Genomic DNA, 12,391 nt, shown 5'->3' with positions numbered 1-12,391 from the left:
GGATGGTGGGGATTAAATCGTACCCCAAATGCTTTAACCAACTCAGATCTGAAGATGGGGAATGGGCTAAGGGTCATGATCGACAGTGATTTGATTCCCAAGCCTCCCGATCTCTATAGGCTTACTCTTCGGTCCACCCGATCTCTCATTATAGTTTTGAGACCCCTCATTCTGATCTCTCTCTCTATGTCAGATTTCCTCTCACTTCCAATCTCTTCTCATTTCCTCTTTGTATCCGACTCGTATTGGTTAACTCTTAATAATGAAGCATTAAATTTTTTAATTATCGATAAGCTGTTTCGAGTTCTGCATGCAATAAATGCCAAGGCCCTATATATATGAGGCAGAATTTCATCATTCTCACACTCACACTTCCTTCTCCAATGAATTTCTGATGTTCTTCCTTTCTGATCCTTATCTTTCCGACAAAAATTCTTATCATGACAATCTCCTTGATCTTTTTTTGATTGTCTTCTTTGCCCATCGCCTAAAAATGGATTGTGCTGGTGATCAGAGAGTTATGAGAGCGTCATCTGATGACAACGAGAGAACTGGACTAATTTACCCATCAAAGTCCAAAATGATTACCGTGCCAATCTCCAATTGGTTTACCAATATGCTCTGTGGACCGATCTCGGATAAGGGGACTACTAATTTCAATCTTGATGCCGGTGACTGCCTCTTGAAGTTTATTTGGCTCCTAACCATTTCAGGTGTCCCGACTGTTGCTTGGTTCTGGTCGATGACATCGACGATGACCCCGTGCTTCCCGTAGTCTTTACCATAATTGATGAGAGCTACCCTCCCAATCCCCTCGTATCTTTTGAACAACCCCTTGATATTGAGAGAAGTCTACACTGTGAGAACAAGACAAGTAGAATATAGGGTAGAATAGGTGATCTATGTAATTACTGATCTTGAGAGATTGCCCAAACGATGTAATCTGATCTTTTGGAAATGAAATGTACTTTTACTTATTAAAATTGGCTTCATTTATTCTATTTTTATTCTATCATCGCATTGATTATTTTTCGATCTCTAATGACCGAGTCTGATCTGATCTTTTATTGAATCCCTAATTCCATCGATCTCTCCCATCCGAGCTCTATTACTATCCGCTCTATGGTCGTACTTTATAACCAACATCACATGTTCGATCTACTTGCCATGCTGCTATAATTTTCCTTTGTTGCGTTATTGAAATGATCTGATCTCGCTAACTGATGCGTCACCTAGGGCCTCGTGAGCATTTAATGCTTAGACGAGTATAAATAGGGGGGGTGGGGGGGGGGGTTAGCCATTTACATACTTATGCTGTTTTCTGATTTTCTAAACAACATTAATGCTCTCTCTCAGTTCTTATATTTTTCGTCAACGACTTATACTTTAGTAAGGGTTTTGATCTTTTTCCGATCAGATTTATCTTTATTGTTTGAAAATGAGCAGCACCAAAGGTCAAAGAGTTATAAGTCCTCCTTCCATCCACATTTCATAAACATCAGATGAAGGTGATGCGGTCGGGCCAAGTGGGCGACCTGAACTCACCATAGCCATTGTTCTGGTCTCTAGTCAACCGGCTAAATCAAAACAGGCTCAAGCTTCGGCCCCAAGAAAAGAAAATTTACTTGTGGACAAACTGCCATCTGTTTTGGAGGAAGCTAATCTCCAATTGATTAGCCAAAAATACAACATTCGGATCGACTCTTTCTAACTAATAAGATGCCATGTAGATCTGCGAGCTGATCACTTCTTTGACGAAACCAACCATATCATGGTGTATAAAGAGCAATTAAAAGCCCTGGATGAATTTTACAAAACTATTTTGAAGTTTCACCACGTCTGTATAGCCTAAGTGCATCCGAACTCTTGGTGAACTATGATGGCCTTCAGAGGTCTTTGCCGAGCTAAGGAACTTGAGCCCACAGTGAAGGTTTTTGCTGAATTACATAGGCATACTCGGCGAAAGGACAACGAATACTGGTTTTTCCAAGCCAAGCTGAACTGCGGGCTCTTCACCGATCTCCCTTACTTGCTGAAGAACTGGAAAGATCGGTTCTTCATACTTAGGAATAAGGATCCAAATGGTTTTGAGGGCGTTCCACTTAGCTAGAATTATTTGGTCCCAATAGTGCCAAAGAAGATCACTTTAAACAAAGACAAGGATGCCATGGTGAAGGAGTTGAAGAACTAGGCGACCATTCATAAATACTCATGATCGAATGTGATTATGGCCGAGCTAAAATGGTGGATGATGCGATTGATTGCCCGCGAGGACTACGAGCTACAACTCTCTGACCTCGGCCCTGGGCCCAGTAAAATCCAAACTTTCGGTCTTATAACCTTAGTGAACTCACTAACTTTTTACGTGCAAGTATGGCTGGAGGCGAATCCAGAAAGGAGAGTCACAAGCAGAAGAGGGAGCTCGCCCGAAAAGTGCTGGAAATGAAAGAAGTTGCAGTCGCTGCCCTAGCTCAGAGTAGGGCTTTGGTGGAGGTGCCGAGCTTTCCAATCCGACCTCAAGAGCTGCCCGCCTCAGAAGTAGAGGTCGTCGTTTCCCTGCCTCGACAGGCTGAACCTCCACCTCCTCCTCTAAATTCTTCAAGTGCATAAGGGGGCTCTTCCAAACCAACCATTTGGCTGCTCTCCTGAGGTGCTCAGGTCCTACTTCAATCCTTGGAGAGAAATCATTCTATTCAGAGAAATCCCGATCTAGCTAAGGTTTTGGGTGCTTCAATTTGTTTTCAAGAAGATCGGACCTGGCTGGCCTAAGAGAGCATCGACAACCTTCTGACTCAGATAATGAGTTTGGGCCTAGAGGCAGTCACAAACTATCATGTGATCAGAGAGAAGGCCAATTTCTGGAGGAGGGAGATCATCAAGGCAGTACAGGATGCAGCAGTTGTAAAGACTCAACTCTCAGTGGCCAATGATCGGATTGCTGAATAGAAGATCGGATCAAATCCTACAAGGAGAGGATGGCTGAACTGCAGCGGGAACTTGAGGATTCTTGGGCTCACAAATCTGTCGACCTAGCTCGATTTTTTGATGAGATAAGGGCCAAGGAAGACAAAGCTTTGGTGAAGGAAGTTGGTGCCTATGTGAACGCCCATAACGATCTTCTAGCTAAGCTAGTAAAACGCTACCCTGAAGAAGACTTCTCCTGGCTGGAGAAGCTCGCCCAGGAGTCGAGGCCGAGAGTGAAGAGGAGCAAGAGAGAGAGGAGGAAGAGATCATTGAAAATGTAGTCGAAGAGCAGACTAGGGAAGACCCTCCTGCTGAATGACTTGTATATTTTATTTCCTGAAATGAATTTGAAAGTTTTTCTTTTGTGATCAATTCTCGATAAGATCAGAAAACATCAAACTAAACATAAATGAGTATAGTTTCAACTCCCACTTGATCTGATAAGCTCGGACACAGAATTTACGAACAGTTATTAATTGTGAAACATGACTACTTAAAGAGATCAGATAATATTAATCACGAATGCGAGATTGGAAAGCCTTATGAACGAAAATCCATCAAAACTTGGAGACATATAAAAGTGATTTGAGATCGGGTCCTAGCTTGAATTTGCTAAGTTCAAGACCGCTTATTTAAAAATCGGTTAAAATATTAACTTGGTTAAATACTTGCACAATTTGAGCGAGGTAACTGATCACAATACGTCCCAGAATTTGGAATCTTGAACATGAAGAGATTGGAAAACAAAAATACAAAATCAAATGGTCTGAAGATTAATCAAAACAGATTGGAAAACACTTGGTTTGAGTGCACTTTGAAGTTTATTATTTATCTGGGAGGTTACTAGCTCAAACGAAATGACCTAGGGTTGAGTAACTGGTTGAGATCGGTCAAACGCCTACTAGAGAGATTGACATAATTGCAATTATTCGAACTATGAATTTGAAGATCGGCCAAAATATGGTGTCTACAGGCATAAAGCTTGTTAAATAACCATATCAGACATATATTGTCTACCAATGATTATTCCTATGGACAGTACTACAATCTGTAGTCCCTAATTGGTATACCAATCAATCCATGTTATATACATAAGTCTAGGTATACTTTGGGCAAAGTAGTAAGTACTTATTATTTTAATATTTCATGTCATGTACTATTTGTGTTTCATAGCATTTCCATGTCACTTGTGATGGAAAACATAAGTCCCACATATATATATTCATGTCACTTTTATGTTTATCAAATCATTTTGGTTAATTCCATATCATATGACAAGTCATTTTATGAACCTTTCTCAAGGTCCAGATTTTGTGTCTTAAACTCACCTAGCAAATTGAATAAGATATAACCACTGTTTGGCCACGCTTCCTTCATAGAAGTTGTTCCTCTATGTCTTACCTTTGTTTTCCCTTTTGAATCATATCATTTAGAGTCTTAGAACTCAAGTTATGGTTAAATTACCAAAACTGATTCATTGACCCTTTATGGTTCTAGAACCAGACAGATTCTGGAGTCAAAATTTATCTAGTCATTTGGGCATACTACAGTCATTTTTAAGCCTAGTGTCCTTCATGTGAGTTGTTCTCCTATGTCTTAGGGTCACTTAGGTTCAAGAATAATAATTTTTTAGGTTAAGTAGGGTGAGTTATAGCTAATTTATTGACTTGGACTCATGAACCCTATGCCTTCAGGATTTTAGGTTTAGGTCAGTGTCTTTTATTCCCATTTTAAGGTTTATACACTCAACATTTGAGGAAAGTTCCTCAATCAAAGTTGGCGTTCTATTTCTTAGGTTTCCAGAATGGTTTGGCTCATCCCAATTGGAGTTTTCTAGTGGGAGATATGATATAAATACTTTTCTAGGGTCAAGTGGCTATGTAGTTCAATTTCAAGATTTGGGATACTGAATTATTCTAACAATTTGGCCAAGTTCCATTAGGTTCTGGGTTTTAATCAAAACACCAAAATTGTAGTTCTAGGTCTTACAAAAATTTTGGCTTTGGTATCTCTACATTTTTACTTTTGTGGACCAAGTTATGGTATTTTTTCCAAAACTGGCCGGGTAGGTCCAAGTCCAGAATTTCAGGTCAATTTTGGTTCTGGTCAGAATTGTTGACCTAAATTTTTCTTGCAAATTGGTTGGGTTAGAGGCATAATTAGGCTCTGTATTCTCCATGAAAAATGTGATTCTATGTCTAAAATTTCCAATGGTTCAAGAATCAGGTCATTCTGACTTTCCTAGAGTAAGTTATGGCCATTTGAATATTTACTGTTCATATAGTCATTTTTCCAGGTCTAGCATATGGTTACCCAGATTCAAGCCAATTTTAGGCCAAGTTAGGTTCAGTTTCTGGGCAGGGTCTCTACATGAAAAATGTGGCAAATTGTCCTAGGTTTCATGTCCAATTGATGTCACATCAATTGGGGCAACATAACTCTACTTATGGTCATAAAAGTACACTGGACTCAAGGTCCAGAATTCCTGCATGAAAACAACACTCCCAATTTCTCAATTCCACCCAACTCCCAGACTTCAATCACATTCATGGCACTTCAAATAATCAACAATCAACCTCAACAACATCAATTTCAAGCCACAACACAAAATCCCCAAATTAGGCCAAAAACCCTAACTTCAATTTTCACAACTCATGTAAACTCCATGCAAATTGTTTCTACCACATGCAAACTCATCACATACTATCACCAACAAGCTTAACACAATTAAAGACCATCAATTGTCACTACCCCCATGGATACCGAAATTGGGGTTCCCATTTCTTCATGGTTTTCTTTTAATTTCATGAAATTCTAACCTAGCTTAGCATGCTAATCATACTTAGAGAAAGAAAGAAGCATGGATAGTGCACTAACCTTGATGGACCACTTCTTTGACTTGCTAAACTTTAAATTTTTCTTCAATTCTTGGCTATTAATCACCTTAACAAGGTTCTAGGTTAATTTTTAGTGTTAGGAACTATGAGTTTTATGGTGGGAATCCAAGGTTTCTACAAGCTTTGAAAGACAAAAATGGTGAAAGCACGGGTTGAAGGTGAGCCGGCCATGGTAATTGGGAGGAAAAAGATGAAATGTGATAAGGATAAATTAATTAGATTTTGTCTCTCTTATATGTGGTTGTCTAAATTTAATTGGTTGGAAATTTAATGATGTCATTTTGACAACATGCTTATGTCATAATTAACATTTAAATTTTCTTTTCTTTCTTTTCCTTTTCTTTTCCCTTTTTCCATTACATAATTCATGATTTTAATTTATTTTTTAAGGTTTTATTCTCTCTCATTTTGATTGACATTTAGGTCAAAATTCAACACTGAGGGTGAAATGACCAAAATACCCTTTGTTGTGTTCATCAAGTTATAATTGTTTGTACCGATTAACTTAAATTTCTTATATTTTCTTAGCATTTTTATTGTTATCTAAACCTCATAAATCCTTCAATTAAGTCCCAATATTTATCTTACAAGGTTTTCCCACTAGTCTAGGGTTGGCAACTGTCTTCACAATCGCTTCCCATCCCCATCGCCGAAATTCCGACTCATTTGACCGAGCTGCACTTCGCTTCTTTTATTTTTCCTTAGTTTTACTTGGTCTTTATTCAATCAATTTATGCCTCCTCACTCTAGTTTAAGTGTAGTTCCAGACATCCTAGCTGTCCGAACAGATGTTAGTCATCATAACAGTAGAATGTACGGACTACTTAAAGTGAGAGCGTTATAACTGATGAATCCAAAAATGAATTATGTTTCAATTACACTAGGGTTGTTTTTGAACATCAATGATCTAATGTCTTCAAACTTCTCTGGATAATCCATTACAAAGCCTTCTTCCTTTACTTTATTGAACTCTCTAATGGTATCAACTATCCTCATTTCCTCAAATCATTTATATAGTTCCTCATTAAATTTATCCCAACCAATACATCTATTATTTCAAGTTTTACATGCTTGAAAAACCTAGCAGCCTCTCAAAGTCCCTTTCTTCTCTCTCCTTCTTCCCTTGCTTTTTGGGCTGGTCATTGATGAGTATTTATATCGGTGGTTACCCCTCCTTTTTTTTTTCTTTACTTTTTTTTTCTAACAACCCAGATTAAAGGCCGTTACCGACACTTGAGAACAAGTTAGTTTAAGGCTGCCGGAACCCATAGCAAGCCTAAAACCTATTAAAACATAACTTTATTTCATATGAATCAACCCTAGGCAATTTATTATCAATTATACTCTAGCATTCTATCTATAGCATTAAACATTTCATTTAAAAATGGCTCTAAATTTTAAGCCTTCTTATAACATTCATGAATGCTAGAGCATAGTTCATCCATTCATACATAATTCATAAAAGAGTGTTTAGGGTTTAGGCAAACATAAAAGCTATTCTATTCTCACATATTACATACTCTTGATAAACTATAGCCAAGCACAATAATGAATAGTTTACAATTACATGTCCATTACTAAATCCTCCAGCCATACATTAAGAGTTTGCTAGACTACTGCAATTTATTATTCTTTCTGATGATATCTCTAATCCTGCAATACTTCACCTGGGGTCAAGGGAAGGGGTTATGCTTTGGAAAAATCAGTGAGAAAACTTATAGTTAATAAATTCATTACTTTCATTAATTTCATACACATGTAATGTAAAAAGTATATGAGTTGTCACAGCACAAACAATTCACATAAAATAGACTTATCACTAATGATTTCTTATAACCAAGTGCCCAACTCATAAATATGCTCCTCATGTCTTCCTCTTATCACATAAAATATACTAATATGCCTGGTTTATACAGAAGCTCATCGGGACTTTCTATGATATAAATAATGTGCCATGGGCTTGTTAGGCCACGCTTTGGCTTGCCAACGTTATATTATGCATGATCATAATATGTCCATATACATCATGTGAGAAATCAGTGGGTCCTCCAACATCTATCGAGCCTCAGTAAAAAATTATGCAATTATGCAGCATATCATGTTTTAGATACATAAACCATAATAATAACATGAACTTATGCATGTGGATGCTTATAATTTAAATTACAATTAAATAAATTTATGGTTATTTATTAGGGTTAGTTTTGCTCGCCTCTTGAAGCCTATCACACACCAAACATGTATCATAACTTCCTTCTTAGCCGTGGTTCTCTAAGTCCCTTAGTCCAATCCTATAAAAGACGGTCCCTAATAAGTTATCTGGATCTCTATTACTCTATATATGCATCCTACTATCAATTTTAGATCATTTTGGTATCTAAAAGCAAGTTTTGGAGTCTTGAAAACAAAAGAGAAAGATTGTTGATAGAAGCTAGGACTTTGATTGTTGAAGTCCATAACATAAATTGTCTCTGAGAGACAATAACTAATTCGGCTACCAAAGTAAAGACTTTTTTGGCAATCGAAATTGGAAAAATCATCTACAGAATTCCAAACTTGCCAAAACAACCCAACCTATTTCCTACTGCTCCATAACACGATCAAGACATATAAACACCTACCCATCATGTTCATTGACTTAGAACAACTCATACAAGTCACATGTAAATATATTTTGACAAAAAAATTGAAAACTCAAAACTTTATTCAAATTGTTTAAAATTTTAAAACTTAATTCCATCAACCCTAACACAAAAGAAAATCATTTCCAAAGCTTAAAATCCCAATCAAATGTAAAGGACTTAGAAAATATGTGTTATCCCAAAGAAAGTGACCAAGAGGGGGGTGAATTGGACACTTTAGACAATTTTTCAGTCCTTGCTCAAGACTTAATGAAAAATTGAGGCTTTGCACTTCTATGTATGTGTATAACTCTGTTCCTATGATGTAATTTAAGTAATCAATCAAGTTATGCACAAATACTAGCTTATACACAAAATAATTACTTAATATCAAGTGTATTTTCTCACATAAAACTCAGAGTTTACAAGTTTAATTGTTTAACCTCAGTATTAACTCAATAAAACAAATTCTCAACACATTTAATGTATAATCAGAGAATTAAAGTGCTGAAAATTACAGAGTTAAGGGAAGAAGAGAATCAAACACAATGTTTATAGTGGTTCGGCTCTCTTAGCCTACATCCACTCTTCCCAAAGTCCCACTTTGAGAGTCACTCCACTATTTGATCTTTTCAACAGGCAAGATTCAAAGCCTTTACAATCTCAGCAAGCTTCCCAGGTGCTTGAGGACCTTTACAACGTCTTTGCTTCCCACAAAAGACCACAAGCTTCACAAGGTGCTTGAAAACCTCCCACAAGCTTCACAAGGTGCTTGAAAACCTTCCACAAGTGTGTCCTCACACTTACACAAACTTAAATAGGTTTTGGTGTAAAAGAAATCACTCTCAATAACTCTCAGATACAGAATTTAATGCTAGAAGATTGAGAGAGAAGATTTGCCACTTAAGCTCAAGAGTAATTGAATAAAAGCTTTAAAAATACCACAATAAATTCACTATGAATAAGAGCACTTTCATTAGTTAGAATTGTAGTAAATGATGCCCTTTATAGGTGTTTTTCATTGCCAAAAATGTCTGCTAGAGAGTGTGTCTAACGGCTCTTTAATTTTCAAAAAACTAGCCGTTATTACTTAGAAAGTCGTGCAGCAGAGTTGAGTCAGGTCAGATCATAAAAATAGTTAACTGAACTTTTCACTGGTTAACTAGTTTTGTAAGTCAGAGAATTTTAGACATCAAAACTAGTTAAAAAATTTTCACAACGGGTTAACTAATTTCGCTACTGTCTGACTTAAAATTTGAAATTTTGAGTTTTTGAAGAAAGGTTGTAAAAATTATTTTGACCATTCAAAAACCTTAGAAATGATATAAAAACACTTTCTAAACTCTTGAATCTAAAAATAAAATTGATTTTAGGTCTTAAATGGCATAAATTCTCCAATATTGTGCAATGGACCTAAGAACTTAATTTCTATTCTATTTCTTCATGGACTTTGATTCGTCTTGTGTTATACAAAATGATAAACTCCTTTTATATCAGCCATGTCAATAGAATAGTCCTTTCATCAGTGTCTTTGCATATCATAACCTATAAAATCACTTCAAATACTTATGCACAAAGGGTTAATATATATTTCATTGAGTTTTGTTATCATCAAAATCAAGCTCATTATAGCTTATAGGGCCTACAATCTCTCCCTTTTTGATGATGTCAAAACTTAATGAATCTATGAAGATCATAAAAATTCAATTGTATAACTATCTACGTATGTTATGTATGCAAGAACTTGCTTTTAGACAAGCTCCCCCTATATGTATGCACACAATCATTCAAAATGCAAGAATATTGAGAAGCTACAAAATAGCTCCCCCTAAATCTGATATTCAAAGCATTTTGAAGATAATAATATAAGTAACTTGTTAAGCAATTTCCAAGATTAATTCATCCAAGATCAATTCAATCATCATACATAAGATATATCAACCATAAGTCAATCATAAAGGATCATCATCATATCTTCAATAACTTTCCAAAATAAGTCCAAAATATCTACATCAGAATATGAACCATATAACCACTGAATAAAATTAGTTAACTAAAAATGTATCCAGTTAACTAAAAACATTCTGTCAGTTAAAATATTTTCCTATCTTCTCCTGATTTCTCCCCCTTTTTGACATCAACAAAAGGATAGGCTTTCTCCTATTTTTTTCTATTTTCTCCCCTGTTTAAAAAAGAAAAACAAAAGGACACAACTTTGAAAGTCATAAAGCATATGTCAAAAATCTCAAGATTTTTCTTTGCTGCTAAGAGTTCTACCACTTCTCCTAAGGTGAGTGGGATCAATAAGTTTGGCTTGTTTCTTCTTCTTTGGGGGTTCTTTTTTAGGTATGGTTACTTGGATTTTTGGAGGAATGGGTAGAACTGATTTTCTGGCTTGTGCTTTGGTTCTTCTAGGTCCGTATTGCATGGGTAAAGAGATGGTTGATTCAGGTACTGGTTGAGAGGCAGTAGGAACAATGTTTGGTTGTTCAGAGGATGGGTCTTGTGACTGCTCTTCCTTCTCCTCTTCTTGTCTTGAACCATTTCTGCCTTCACTTTTTCCATTGTCACTGCTGTTGTTGCTTTTAGTATGAGATGAGGAGGATTCTCTTGATTTCTCTTTGTCAGGTTCTTGTTCTGCTTCTAATGCCTCTTCTGCAGATTTTTCCTTCTCATCATTGTTCTCTACTTCTTCAACCTCAGTTATCTTACTTTTGTCTTGTACCTTTTCAGTAGCTTCTACATACTCCTCTTCTTCTTCTTCCACTTCAGAAATTTTTACTCCACTTGGTCTAGCAGCCTTTGCATTGCTAGGACCAGCAATACCCTGTGGGTGGCTTCTAAAATCTTCAAACTTTCCAAAAGATTCACCAAACAGCATTTAAGCCATCTCCTTCATGAACCATTCTTGTCTATCCAATCTATTAATCAACATATCCATCTTTGCATTGTGCTCAGCCATAATTCCCTTCTGCAATTCATGAGATTTTTCTAAAATACTCAAGGTCAGTCCACTCATTTTTTTGATTCAAAGATTCTAGGCACTAAACTAATATTCTAGGCACTAAACTGCTTCCTAGAATCTTTGAAGGTTCCAATCCTATTTCCATCATTTGGTAGGTTTAAAACAGAGGCTAAGAAATCAACATCAACAATCTGACTTTTTTTCTTAAGTCTCACACTAAAACTTTCTCCTTTAACAACTTCTTTCATACTTTCATAAAATTCTTGAATCAAATAAGGATAATAATATTCATTCAACTCAGAAAATTCCATCCAGCCTTAAAAAGTAAATAAATCTTCAAATTCATAAGGCAAGTCAGAAAATGAATCCCATTTAATGTACCTTAGTTCGAAAATATTTTGTTGCACAAGAGGTTTCGAAGCAGGGGCCTTTTCCATTTTCTTCTTTTTCTCATAAGGCTCTGACCCAGCAATACCCTTTCCCTTTCTTTTTCTTGCTCATTCTGCCACTGTCTTTGTTTCTTCATTACTGTTCTCAACTTCAGTTCCTTCTTCTCTTTCCTTTTCGGAACTGGCAGCAGCTTTCATAGCATCACCCATGAATTTTCGAGGTTTGGTAGTCACTTGTTTTACCCTTGCCATCGATTCTTGAAAAATTTCAGTGAGAAGTAACGGCTTGAGGAAGAATGGGATTTTACCGTTTAGGGATTTTGAGAAAGAAAATTGGGGATTTCTGGTTTTGAGAGAAATTTGGGGTTTCTAAGAGAGTGGAAAATCAACTTGCAACAGAGAAATGAGGGAGTTTTAGATTGATTGAAGTGATATGCAGCAATTACACAAAAAAAATTTTCAAATTTTGAAATTGTGTACAGTTTTTCATGGAGAACCGGGAATCCCTTTTTGCCAAAACCCAATTTTACCCTTTAAAGACATAAAAAGAGCATA

At 36.4% G+C, this 12,391-nt stretch overlaps 1 protein-coding gene across 1 annotated transcript; it reads right to left on the bottom strand.

The window, feature by feature from the left end:
* Positions 1-10,727: 10,727 nt before the first annotated feature.
* On the bottom strand, positions 10,728-11,363 carry LOC110641660 (uncharacterized). The gene has a single exon (XM_021793476.2). It carries the CDS (start codon positions 11,361-11,363, stop codon positions 10,728-10,730), a length of 636 nt encoding a protein of 211 aa, XP_021649168.2.
* Positions 11,364-12,391: the final 1,028 nt, after the last annotated feature.

This window comes from Hevea brasiliensis, chromosome 7 (assembly GCF_030052815.1).
Source record: "Hevea brasiliensis isolate MT/VB/25A 57/8 chromosome 7, ASM3005281v1, whole genome shotgun sequence".
In the NCBI taxonomy this organism is placed as follows: domain Eukaryota; kingdom Viridiplantae; phylum Streptophyta; class Magnoliopsida; order Malpighiales; family Euphorbiaceae; genus Hevea; species Hevea brasiliensis.
Note: the sequence above shows the minus strand (reverse complement) of the source record. Positions and strands in the feature narration are given on the sequence as shown.

Coding starts and splice junctions, on each gene's coding strand:
- LOC110641660 (XM_021793476.2), bottom strand. CDS start 11,363: ATGCTGTTTGGTGAATCTTTTGGAAAGTTTGAAGATTTTAGAAGCCAC.